Source organism: Anticarsia gemmatalis, chromosome 7, assembly GCF_050436995.1.
Source record: "Anticarsia gemmatalis isolate Benzon Research Colony breed Stoneville strain chromosome 7, ilAntGemm2 primary, whole genome shotgun sequence".
In the NCBI taxonomy this organism is placed as follows: domain Eukaryota; kingdom Metazoa; phylum Arthropoda; class Insecta; order Lepidoptera; family Erebidae; genus Anticarsia; species Anticarsia gemmatalis.
The window spans coordinates 3,592,886-3,607,237 of record NC_134751.1 but is presented as its reverse complement, the minus strand read 5'-3'; the positions used below and the strand labels follow the sequence as shown (position 1 = coordinate 3,607,237).

The 14,352-nt window shown below is 32.5% G+C and overlaps 1 protein-coding gene across 3 annotated transcripts in view; it reads left to right on the top strand.

The window, feature by feature from the left end:
- LOC142974292 (neurotrimin-like) overlaps positions 1 to 14,352 on the top strand; it is a 100,748-nt gene that overhangs the window by 69,396 nt on the left and 17,000 nt on the right. For all 3 annotated transcript variants that reach the window (XM_076116529.1, XM_076116528.1, XM_076116527.1), the window contains exon 3: positions 14,014 to 14,246. In XM_076116529.1, the coding sequence (XP_075972644.1) occupies positions 14,014 to 14,246 (233 nt within the window). The remainder of the gene's footprint in view (positions 1 to 14,013; positions 14,247 to 14,352) is intronic.

Below are 14,352 nucleotides of genomic sequence, written 5' to 3'. Positions count from 1 at the left end.
ATTTTGGCAGGTTTGTTTTACATTTATATGAAACATGGCACTTTAATGTAGTTTTTCGATGTTCTCGGAAAACGTTTTACTTTTGTACAGTTAACAAAATACCTACTGTATTTGTTTGAGTCAGTAAGTATTTATTTTGTGAATAAAAAACGATGTGATAAAAATATATTTCAACTGTTATTTAATGGTAAGCTGTAATAAAAAAACGACGTTACAATTATTTTTTTATCAAAACCTTATCCATAAAAACGGCCAAGAGATTTACGGGCAAAACTGCTGTATTCAAAATTGTAGGGATTACTTTTCAATCATCTATATTAATCGCGGTCCCAACTAACGGCCCCATCATGAGCCCATGAGTAACATCCGACATGTTTTCAAAATCTTTTCTATAATTTGTCACTCAACATATACGAATTACATCAGAAATACAAAAAGGTTACATTGTCTTATTTTGTTTCTTCATAATTTCTAATTCACCGTCCTCTTCAAAACAAACACGATCTTTAAAAAAGAACACGCTTGTTCGCATTTTTTCAACGTAGCAAAAGTACCATAAAAATAAACCTACCAAGTGCAAAAAGCGGGATTAATCTATAAATAACCGTAAAGTTACTCAGGCAACTTCACCGTTTTAACTTCCTAATCTTGCAGACGACGTTGAAATACGTGGAAACGCTTTTTCGTGCCTGCAAACACAAATTTTTAAGTGCTTCACAAATTATTTACACCTAAGCCAGTAGCGACCTCACCGGTTCGTACACAATGTTATACAGTCAATAGAGGCTTGCTCATTGTATAAGCGGAAGCGAGAGCGGGAGAAGAAATCTTTTGAAGCAGTAAACGATAATATTGTCAGCAGTTTAGTCAAAGTTTGGATTTTTATTTAATAAGGGAAACAAACAGATATGATTGCAGGTTTTGGAAATACATTAATGACTAGCTGACGCGCGCAACTTCGCTCGCGTCACATAAGAGAGAATGGGTTACAATTTTTCCCGTTTTTGTAACATGCTACTCCGCTCCTATTGGTCGTAGCGTGATGAAATATAGCCTATAGCCTTCCTCGATAAATGGACTATCTAACACTGAAAGATTTTTTCTAATCGGACCAGTAGTTCCTGAGATTAGCGCGTTAAAACAAACAAACAAACAAACAAACAAACATTACATATTATTATACTAAATTAGGTTTTACGGAAAACTTGTGTTTAAAATAAAAAATAAATCTACATAATATGCGCAATAACATGGCCATCCGTTAACAAAACAGAAGTACCTATACACAGAAGCAATTTTTATATTTGCACTGTAAATTTTTTAACAGTATTTTTGATCCTTGACAGTCATTATCCGTAGTCAGAAGCTTGAAAGTCTGACAAACAGTCTTATTGAGGAGTATCGTGTTATAACTCAGGTAGCTGGGTTGTGGAGGTTCGATAGCCAGTCGCTCCACGTAAAATACTGGTATTCAGCTGCATCCGGTGAGACTGGAACCTAACTCCAACATAGTTAGAAGAAAGACTGATTGATTGATTGTTGTATGGGTTGTTAATTAATTGTAATAATCAAAGATACTTTGATACAAACAAGTACTATTGAAAATGACACAGCGGGTATATATTCATTTTCGTAACTGCATTAGTACTACTAACTACCTTAAGCATTAATAGAACATTGTAGGCACATCTGAAGCGCCCACTCACTTTTGTGACCCCGCCCAAACTTGTTTAACCTCAACATCAATAAACTAATCATCGCAAATAACTATTAGCGCTTATAAATGAATCGTAATATTAAATTCAAATGCAAATTTGTTGACATTTTGTTGCAATTATCAACGTAAATTGTACTTCGATTCAAATATGTACATCAATTTGTATAATGTTATTGAATCGCGTTACATATCAATGACATAGATAACCGTGTTATTATTTTACTGGACTACGCAAATGTTCATGCTAACATTAATCTGTACTGGGTTTATTTCAATAATGAAATTAGTTGTACATTTATGATCGCAAATGTGTATAAAAAACACATTTAGATTTTCATCCTTATTTCAACATTTCAGTATATCACAATAATATTAGGTCTTAAGTTCATCATGCTTATCAATCGAAGGTTGAAACTATGCATCTTCTTATGAACTGCTCTTGTATGAAAGGTTTCCTCACACTGTTTTCCTCCGCACCGTCAGTGGAAAAAGGAAAATGACTACTTTTTTCTGACTTGAAGATAAACAAACATCATGGAAACTAAATAAGCTGGATATGTGAGTATATGCTATACATATAGGTTCGTACATAGCCTATCGATAGCCAATTCAAAGCCTTACTCATTGAGTAATAACAGTATTATTGTACCGTGAAACTTGGAGCTGGTCAAACTTCTACCAACTTAGGATAGATATGATGAAATCGCCTCGAGTTTTGTAACAACTATCGCAAACTGGGTAAGTGCTTGATTGGAAATTATTAGATTCTGGCTACGGCGTAGATACCTGCTACGAGGGCTACGATAACGTAGCAGATTAGCAATCAATTTAGTCAAGTTAGCTGCTACTACAAAATATTAATAAATATTGAAAGAATTATTATGATATTTTCATAATTCACTTGTGTACCTCACATAGAATCTTTTATCTTATTTTGAATGATGATATTTACGTTCATCATTTAAATCGGTTCAAGTATAGTCGAGCAAAAAATGTAGGTACACAATCGCGTGTTAACCATTAATCAATTGATTTTTACACAGTAAAATTCAACCAAAAATACGTCACCCAACGATTTATATAGATAATTTCTTCAAAGTCCTGTTCATTATCTAAAAATACCATACATACTCGTTCTCTAAAACGACGCAACACGACTTTAAACTACAATAATTATCCTTCAATGTTATAAAATAAACTCGCTCCCGCTGTTTGTAAGCTCTCTACCTTCCTTAGCTCGAAGTCACGCAGCCCCCACCCTTCGTGCGAGGCGATTAACCAAATTGTAGAGAATGGTTCAGCATTGCGCCACTCAACCTACTTAGTTTCTCTTAATAATGGAGGCGCACGCACCCAAAGGATGCAGGTGTATAACCTTAATCAGTAATTGGTGACGATAAAGAGGGTTTATACTCAGACCGTTGTATTACGGAGATTTTTTTAGAAGGGATTTTTTATCAATTGTTTTTGCGATTTTCGGGCGTCGTAGAGACTCGTTAGGCTTTTTTTGGCTTTTGTTACTGAGGTAAAAGATATAGTAGATTTTATATTGAGTAAAAGTCTTTTTTATTTAAAATGTGTATTGATTTGTGTTTGGAAAAATATTTTTCTTATTCAACAAAACGTAGTGTAAAGTTTTTAGGATTATGACTTTATAGTAAAAGTTTTTCGGTGCAAAGATAAAATTTTTAATACATTTTGCTGTGACCTACATTAGGAAAGATGACCTAATTCTTAGCATTCATTGAATACAGTTTAATTTACGAATACAAACAGATTTTTGACATATTCCGGTTTTTCTGTACTTTGCAAAAACCGTGAGTTGTGCTATATGAAAACAAGAAAAAAAATAAGACACTGTGTATTAAAATTAATTACTAATTAGTTATTCAAATACAAATCTATAGATAATTACTGATGATTAAGGAGCAAAATACTTTACTTACCTATCATAATTGAAATAATTATTCCGCTTCAATTATAATTATTATTGCATGTACCGCTGCGTGCAATAAATTAAGCCAGAAGCTAAAATTATGCGACAAACAAAACTTTTGTACTACCAGTTATTTGTGGTATAATTACTAAAGTAGCATTCTGTCGACGTTTCTATTAAAATGCTTTACATTATTTGAAATTATTTGAAAAACAAACGATTTTTTAATAGCTGTTTATTTTGTAGCGTTAAGGCATATTTTTCCCTAAGCCTGTTTAGCGGTGACTTATAATTTTGTCGTTTTTTTAATTAGAATTAAAGTGAAATGGTTAAAGGATTACTTCACGTTTTATATCAAGAAATTATATTTTTATTTAGATTTAGACATTATTTCCATCGCTGGGCAAATGCCGCCCCTTTTCCCCTGTTATATTTAAACTAAAAAATATAAATAACGATAAATCCATCCTGCAAAAATGCATCTGAAAAATTATAAACATATTATTTTTGCTTCATAGCAGCACTCATCTATCAGAATATTTCAAACTAAAATTAACTTAAATTTCTACCGATTCGGGAATCAAACCAACAATCTCTTGATCAGTAATTGTAAACAATACCACCCACACAGATCCGATCGATATTATTAATTACACGTTACAAAGATTCTCTTATCCGAAATACGTTATTTATTTAAGGCTAGGTACATACAATATATTCAGTGTAAACGATCGGCATAAAGCTTTTAATTTGATTATTAATTAAAGCGTAATCTCTTTGCTCTATAAACAGCAAAGTTGTACAGAGATTTACAGAGGGATTAACGCTGTTTTTGCATATTATCTACCCACGGGTACAAAACGGATTCATTACTGAATTTCGATTGAGATAGTCAGTTCAATGTAGAATTAAACCCGTAACGGATAGCGTGGCAATATTTTTTTACGCAATGTTGTTTGAACAAAATTAACTCACAAACAAATACATACGTCGTTCTTCATACTTTATTGTTGTATTTTATCTTTATTGATCTTGACGCATTTCATGATATTTTTATTATCTTAATTATATATCCAGTTCGCTAGTTTTTAACTGTCGTTTTCTAAAATGTGTGAGTGTGGTTTCCATCTATACTAATATTATAAAGCTGAAGAGTTTGTTTGTTTGAACGCGCTAATCTCAGGAACTACTGGTCCGATTTGAAAAATTCTTTCAGTGTTAGATAGCCCATATATCGAGAAAGGTTATAGGCTATATATCATCACGCTACGATCAATAGGAGCAGAGTACCAGTAAAAAATGTTACAAAAACGGGGAAAATCTTGACCCGTTCTCTCTTATGTGACGCAAGCGAAGTTGCGCGGGTCAGCTAGTTTGATTATAAGTCTGTAAACTCTAATATATAGTTCTCCCACTAAAGCCAAATCAGTTGCCTTAAACTATTATGACTGTGTTTCTCTAATTTCTAAGCAGAAACAGAATACCCGTATCCTACCTCTATCGACTATCACAGCTTCTAAGAAAAGATGTACAATGTACAAAAAGCTGATAAAAAAACCTAATTTTCGAGTGAATAACTTTAAACAATGGTACGATAGTCGTTTAGCATCGACAGTTTAAAATTCACTGTGCCGATTGTGGAAAATTGCTATACAGTATTTTTTGCAAATCGATCGTAACACCCACGTATTAACACAAGTTCGAAGGGTAGAACGCCACTAACTAATTGGTTATCGCATACTGCCTTCCCTACTTCCCCTGTCGAACGTTTTAATCCCCATCGTCCTCAATAATCCCTATATACATGTAGATTACATTCTAGTTATTTTAAACCGATTCTATTTAATGGTACGTACAATTTTGGTGTGACCCACAATTATAAGCGGATTGTGACCTAGTTTTGTTCAGGTAGTGTTCGCGTTAATACTAGTTTAGCTGTAGTCATTTATTATTGAAGTAAGAAGTCTTAACATGTTGGTTTCTAACTTTTGAGCGTTTTAGGCTTTATGCTTTTAAATGAATGTTATGTATCATACGTAAAACAGTACCTAAGCAAAAACAAATAAGTACAGGGTTTTCATGAGCGCGATTACTCAAAAATTGCGCGGTTAAGTAAACAGTTTCTGATACTCAAAGTTACTTAAAAATAGTTCTTACAGAATATGCTAAAGGCGCCGATCAAAGGGGCAATTTCCTACTACTATGCGTTTTTATGCTTATTTATGAGTTTTTGATTATTTAGGATCTGCCTACTCTTATGCAGTAGGCAGATAAATATTAAATCACTAACAAAACTTTGGTCTTAAAGTACCCCGGTAAAACGTTGCTGAAATCTCTAACTACAAAACTGCACACTAAAAGGATACTAAAGAACTCATCTCATGGGCTTACTATAAAATTATTATTCATGGTTTCTCCAAAATATGTTCATGCGTATAGGAAACAGGGAAAGTTTATATTAAGTCGAACAAGTTAGATTAAGGCTTATCCAAACAGGTGGCATGTAATTTATTTTTATTTTGTTCGCATTTTGTGTTATCTATGGGGAAAGTTTTTTGAGCGTGCTTTAAATAAATTATGGTCAAAATTGTTATTTGATTAGACGTTTAAAAACCTTTTTGAAACGAAAATTTTGTATGCCTCTAATTTGAAATACTTTTTTTATGTTATGGGTTTTTGATAAAATAGTATTAGAAAGTATCGTCGAGGGCTATTGTGTTATAACCCATCTCTTAGTCAGATAGGCAATCGCTCTGTGTAAAGTACCTACCTACCTATATTCAACCTCATTCGGTGAGACTGGAGGACTCAGGCTTAGTTGGAAGAAAAGCTAGGCCGATGATGAGTATTAAATAGAGTTTATTGATTTGTAAATAATGTTATTTACTAAGTCAGTTGGATATACGCTCAATAAAATCCACGATTAGAAATAATGTAGGAAATCTGTTTACAGATAGAGGAGTAGGTAGTCAGTAAACTGCATACATTCAAAAATAACAATCATTCAAACATTCCAAGCACCACTTCCTTTTTTAAGTCGGTGATAATCTTTATATATTATTCTTCTGTAAGTGTGTATGTCACTGAACTTCTCTAAAACGACTGTACCGATATTGATGATTTTTTTTGTGTGTGTTCAAGGGGATCTGAGAATGGTTTAGATTATTAAAAAATGTTTAAAATTTTCAAATTAAAGACGTGTAGACAGGACAACGTCTGTCGGGTCCGCTAGTATATAGGTAATTATCAAAGTAAATATATCACTTTGCGCCTGAAAAATTAAACTATTATATAACATTTTCAGAAATACCTACTTATTGTTAAAATAAACGTTACTTCTCATAATAAAAAAAAAATATTCAAGAACAGAATAACAAATACTTTAATCAAAAAGTCATCAAAATAGTCTATAATATAATCTTCTATAAATATATTCCACGAAAACACTTTAAATTTTAGGTCAACCGTTATTGGAAAATGCTTCGTTCTCAATATCCATGTTGTTCATAATTAATAGGTTTTAAAATCATACACCCGAAGGTAGTACGAACAGTGTTCAAGCATCCGGCAAATTACGAATTAATTTTCGTACCGTACCAGTTCATTGGGAGCTGATTAATATCGGAAATAATTGAACTAAATTGTTTATGGGCTTAGTTTTAATGTAGTAGATCAGATTATTTATTGGTAAACGTAATTTTGAATGTTAGGCAAATGAATTATACAGGTAACTTATATTATTTTAACTTATTATATCTTTGCATTGAAGTTTATAGAGGTTTTAAAATCTTTACTAGTAACAGTAAGTTTTTACTGTTCAAAAAAAAGTTTAAAATTACTTTTAAAATTGATATTTTTTGGCGTATTTTATGAAATCAATGAAAGCATTGTGAATATCCAGTAATATGTTTATTTAATACATAAGTATTAAAAATGTAGCTTTTAATCGGTGGACCAATTAACAGTTTTTATTTTATCTTTTACGTAAAACAATAGTCTATATTTTATTAAAACAGACAGACCACATCGAATAAAATAAAACAATTCAAAGAAAAGAAAAGACAAATAATAACAAATAAAGATTCGAATTAATATAAAAACAATGTAAAATAAGCTAAAACAGTGAACATTGGAGGCGAGGTCAAAGGTTCTTTAATATGGACCCTTAGGCAAGATGTAATGTTCATTATTCACTTGGGTACCTATCTTTTGAAACAGTGCCTTGAATTTTAAAACAAAGCTCCCTTTTTAGGTTTACTGATGTTTACAAGGGATTAAAGGTTCATTTTGTTAAGCGAAATCGTTATATTTTTTTAGTAAATTAAAAAGCTTTAATAAGCTGAGCATTGTGGTATTTTTAATTCTAACATTGAGATAAAATTTGATTTTTTGTAATCATATTTTTAAATGTTTTTTTAGTTTTGTTATATCTGTCTGCGACGAAAAATATAATTGTGTTTTTATTAACTAATGCGTAATTTTTAAATACTTCACATACCATTGACTATTGAGAAACATTAATATCGAAAGTAAAAACTTCAAGCAGACTTCATAATGACATAATTTTATCTCTACACATACTACATTTTCAACTTTATAAATGCTACATGTATGCTATTGTTAAAAATGCAAACAAAACACTTATTTTCAGCTCTATGTACCCATAAAAAAAGAATATATTAAGACAATATTCTAAAAATCTTCAACAAACCTCTAGTCTGCCTCACAAGGTCACACTATTACGTCACACACTAATCAAATGACGCAGCAAATTGCAACATTTTGAACTCTCACACGTAAACCGATATAGCCTTCTAACGCACGATACCAATTAATTACCGACAACACCATTTCCAAAATGAGGCGACACTCCATTGTTTGGTTTCAATGTGCTGAAAAGACGTAAGCACAATGAATGGGAAACACCCAATTATATCGTTCTGCTTAAATGAATCTCGATTGTTGGCAACTTTCGTACGTATTTGATGGAAGTTTAAAGCTATTTTCATGGGGCCGTAGTAACAATGCTACTAATAGCGACGGTTATTGGTAAATTGAATAGCGTTTTTATTGACTCCTGAGGTACTTCGGAGGTTTTTAGAATAATATGTCGAAATACAAATCAGAAGTATTATAACTATCGCTAAATATATTTTATTTCTAAAGTTGGTTCACCAGAGTTCATAAAGGTTTAAATAAATTGTTGTAATCTAAATCATGAAAGATACTACACCTTACTTATCATGTGTATAGGCAGGCATTTCTCTATTGCTAGTGAAAAATAGTTAGCCATTATCTGATCAGGGACTCTAGCGGTCTCCTTAGGAACTATTTTTGCAGTACATAGTAAATACTAAGCTCTTGATACCTGATAATATGGTGAGTCGAGAAACGCGCTATTGCTAACAGACCATTGTATTTCTTTCTTACACTAAAAATTAATAAAAAGCAATTATTATTTACCCAATAAAACAGTGTAATATTAGCCACGTACCGTCGCATAGATACAATCGACACTTCACACAAAATTCTTCGTTCATGATTAATTAGAGCAAAATTTTCACATAATTAAACCTCGTTGGAAACGTTTAACGTCATAAATCTTTGGTTGAATGCCGTCTTTTCAAATTGGGGTTAAAAGTACCCCGCAAAAGATGAGTTGCGCAACCAAAATGGAATACAGAAATTAATGTTCTTTCTTGATGTACAGATACAATGTATGAATGAAAAATTTGGGATGAAATATTAAGCGTTCGTTTGTTTCTTTCGTTAAATGATTGAGGGAAAATTTGTAATTGATTTTAAACTATGACTTATAACTTAAAAATTATTGTTAGTACGTAAAAACTAAGTAGATGAATAAATTAAATTGTAATAAAATGAAATATCAAAAGAATATTGTTTCAAATGATGGTGAATGTCCAGGATTTTAAGAAACTGTTACAAATAAAGCAACAAAAAATTGTTCAGGTAATGAAAACGTGAGCTGTTTATTCAGAATATTTTGATTAGTAGTTTTACTTAGCCTTGAATAAAAACGGATGAAAATAAATAATAACGAGAAAACTTTCCTTTTACACCAACTTTATGACAAGCATCTGTCAGGTTCGTTCCGAATAAATGAAAAAATATTATCGGGGAAACTAGTTTTAGGGTTCTATTCAAACGTCTGTCCATAAAATTATTCTGTGTGTCGCGTAAAATGTATTTTTTTTTTGCTACAATCTCCTATATAATTCGTGTAAATATGTGTCTGTTTACTTTATTAAAATTGCACTAAAATATTTAGGTTCAGGCTTATGGTAGGCCTTTTTGCTAGTGCTTAGGTATTGCGGCTCTTGCCTATTATGCCTTCTGCCTCTAAAATACTCGTATGCTGTCTACTTTTTCCATTCTTTCAAATCACTTCTTTTCATCACGTTTTACTCATATATAACAGATGCTTCTAAATCGATGAAATGAACACCTTACCCTCTGAATCATTCACCAAAACCCAGAAAAACATTTTGTCCTAACAAATACGAATACTATTTTACTATCTAAAGAAAATCTTCGGACGACAAGACACAACGTAATCTAACTTATGTATTACGTATATTGTGCTTTCTTTCGCCACAATTTGGCCGGCTATCGCTGTCTGGGCATTTCTGTCAAGATTTATGGCCACGACTCTTTCTCTAATATTGTTTACTTCAGTAATGGTCGGTTTTATTGCTGCTATCCATCGGCTTGTTTTATTTCTTGGGTATTTGGATTATCGGCTATTAAAACTTATGAGATATTAACAAATGTTGATTTTCAACGTTTAATATAAAAGGCGACGCATAAACCTTACTCCTTCTACCAAATAATATATTAAAAACACTTTTTTTAAGATTTTAACCATTATTATGTATTTATTGATATATTCGTAAACTATTTGCATTCGTTTTCATATTACATTTACATATGTAGCCTTTTTACGAGCAGAATTCATCTCACCGATTTAATTATTTATTTATTTTTCGTTACTTTATCGAGAGCATGTAAATATACATACATAATTGGAAATATCAACACCCTTTGAGTTGGTATCAAAAGCAATAAATGAACAACAACAAATAGTACTTATTATTTAATATACTATAAAACATTTTATACTTCTGGCGCACCGTAAAAGTTGTAGTTTCTACGAAAAAAAAAACCTTTTTTATTTTAAGCAAACCTCAGCCACGACATAATTTCAAACACTGCAGAAACTAGACAGCTAGAAACCATTCCGTTGCGGCATCTGCAATGCGTATTACTTAAGTTTAAGCATATGCTTATAAAACCACTTCGTATTTATATCTAAGTATCAGATGTACCTCACCAGACATAGCGTAGGCCACTCATACTGAAGCAGTTCACCGATTTAGCTCCCTAAGATAAAACTTGTTGAAATGAGCCCTCCTCTCCACACGATAGTCTCCATTCAACCATTTCGTAATAATACTCAGTATATTTGCTCCTACACTCGAATTAGAATTACCCCTTAGACTTGAATTCAGTCTGATAAATTACCAGACATCAAATAAACAAACTTTTCAAATTGAATAGGACTTTAGATTGATTTCTCTTTCACAAATTGTAAGCCTATTGACGAAGAAAAGAATCCAAGTAATCCTCCGAAATAGTTTAATCTGTTATTTCTATACCGTTTATAAGTAGTAAGGGCGGAGGTCTTAAAGATAAGAAACGAAAACAGAGTTCCACGAGTCACATTTCTTTTTATTTTAGTGACCTCGATGATGTCAAGTGCAAACTAAGATAAGTTCACATTCCATCTCACAAAAGTGGACACGAGCCATAACACTTAACCAGAAAAAGAAAATATTCATCGACACAAAGTTTTGACATCTCCCCTCGACTTTTGTAAAAATATGTTAGGGTTTCTGCTATAAAATTACAAGAGAACCCTTCCTTGTTCGGTGTTCGTGTTTTGTTCCATCCGAACCCTTATATTCGGCCATTTTGTGATATTCAATACCGCCAGTAAAAACAATAGCGGGGCCTTCTAGTTTATTATCATGTATGTTATTAGCATCGGGCCTACGGAAAATGGGAACAATCGGGGAACTTCTAACATGGTGAATTTATTTGTCCAAGTAATGTTTGCTTGTGGAAATTTTGACGCGTTATTGTTAGAACTTTAGTATACTAAATAATATGGGAAAGGTATCGTTTTCTTTTTGTGTATCTCTTTTTATATTTTATTCATTAATAAAATCTTTGTGTTGATTTTTCTTGAATATAAATATTTGGGTTACTAGAGAGTTTAAAGGGATTCCTAGAAGTTGTAAAGGGCAAGCGAGTCTTTAACAAAAATACGGGTTATGGGCTCTGTTTAGTTAATGAAAAGAAAATTATTTTAATTAAGACTGATCCCCGCAAAAAAATGTCTGATAATAAAATTTTAAATTCAAAGATGAAAATATAGCCTTTTTTGTACTTTCGTGTTATTTTAAATGGAATTATAAGACCTACTTTTAATTTGCCTTTTAACGTTATAGAATAAGTAAAAACTAAGATAAATAAAACGGCTTCATCGACATCTAATTAAGGTGGTTTTAGTGTAATTGTGTCATTTAAATTCAAATTTGATTTAGTCAACCTAACTATGAAAATACAAAATGTAAGTATCCTCATAAAGCCGAAAATTTGAAAAATTAGCTAAACTAATAGGTACTCTAACAAATATTTAAATGAAAGTGAAAATTAAAGATAAAACGAGATATGAAGGAACTCCGCCGGGAAAAGGTGTTATTTTAAATGATAAAATTATTACAGCCAGAGCTAACAGTGCTTTTCATTCAGATTGTGTCATTCAAGGGCAGACAGGCACAGGCTTTTAACTTTGCACCCTCGAGGTTTCAGTCTCTAACATTGTTAACAGTCTATCCACAAAAATCATTACATCTTCACCCATTTTAATTGTATCCCTTCAGAAGACTTTATGCTCTTTAATTTCAATATTAAAGCACTACTCTATCAAATTTTGTGTACCTTTACTAACCTTTGTTTTCTCCACTGCGCTACAAATATGTTATTCTGACAGCTTGACATTAAAATCCAAATCTAAGACGAAGCAGCCAGGAACCTGTTTCATCATAAAACAATTTTGCTGCAACGTAATAAGCAAGTACTTAGCATAACAAAACTATACCGCCGTCTTCCTCAAGTTGCTCTTTAATTACTTTGAAGAATACCTGACGTTTATGCATTCTTACTAAAATAATTTCTCAAGTGTACCTAAAACAGTGCTTACACATTAAAATAACATTAGAGAGCCCGTGTTTCTTGCCTCTCTGAAAGCATTTTGTAGCGAGGTTGCAAAACAAATATTACGTGCCAGTAGTAAAATGTTGGAGTCGCTATTCTGTCCTTTGTTTGATACAATACACGTATCAAGGTAACTTATGTATTATGTACCTGTATTTTTAGCAGACAATTGTGGGAAATGAATATTCAAATTTATAGCTTGCTTTGTAACTTTTTTTAGTAACAAATTTTTCGGCTTGAACCGCCACATGTATAATTTTTTATACATCGCTTATTGGTCAATAACTAAATATAAACGTACCTAATTTGGAATTTACTAGTAAGAGTCTGAATATTTTTAACAAGATTTCTTTTCTAATTTTATCACTAAAGTACAAAAATACCTTACCTATTTAACTCTTCACGACCAAAATGCACGTATAGTTTTAAAATACTTATTCAAAAGCAACATGATCGCTCTCGATACGAAGTGTAAATAAAAAAAAAACCTTTTATAACACTTCCAGTGGAAGCTGGACTCGTGTTGAATGCCCATCGTGACGTCACGCGCTGAAGTGATGCTTACACACGTGATCGGTTTTACGAAGTTTCCACTAGAACAGACACGGATAATAAAGTTGTCGGCGTTAATCTATTCCAGTACTTTGGCGCACTATATTTGCAAGGGTTAAAGGGGAAAGGGAGTCCGAGTTAACTGGAGTTAAAAATTTCGTTGGAATTTATTGTTTGAGGGTGTAACGGTTAAGTGATGTAACATTTTGCTGAAGCTTTGTTTTTAACATCACGTATGCGGAATCTGTATGGCAAATTGTTTTGGCAGTTAGCCACCCTGCTACGTCCAAATTTTTATTCTGAACTGGGTTTAGCATATTCAGGAATATTTTATAACCACTTTCCGTATCATCCACAAAAATTGAAGTGCAAGTAACTCAGTCCATTTCGCTTTTACGGCTAAACAACATAACTGAATTAGGTTTTATCTAGAAGGTACAGAGTACTGATATTCTGGGACATTAGACTTTCTTATCACTTGATAGTAATACTTCTTTATCTTTTACAGTGTCATCAGCCCAACGCGAGCTGGGCAAGGGATCACCAACCAACGCGTCAGCAACCGCCTCGCCGGCCGGGTCCGTGGACAATGCGATCCGGTCCGGTGCAGCTATGGATGGACCAAGGCCGACACCTAGGACCGGACCTTACTTCGATCTGGTGGCTTCCAAAAACGTGACTGCGTTGCTCGGCAAAACAGCATACCTGAACTGCCGGGTCAAGAATTTAGGGAATAAGACAGTGAGTAAAACATTATTGATGATAGAAATAATATTATAATTCTGTCTAAAAGCACTAAAGATACGCTAAATGCGTCTCTTTAAAAAAATACAACTATAATTTTACT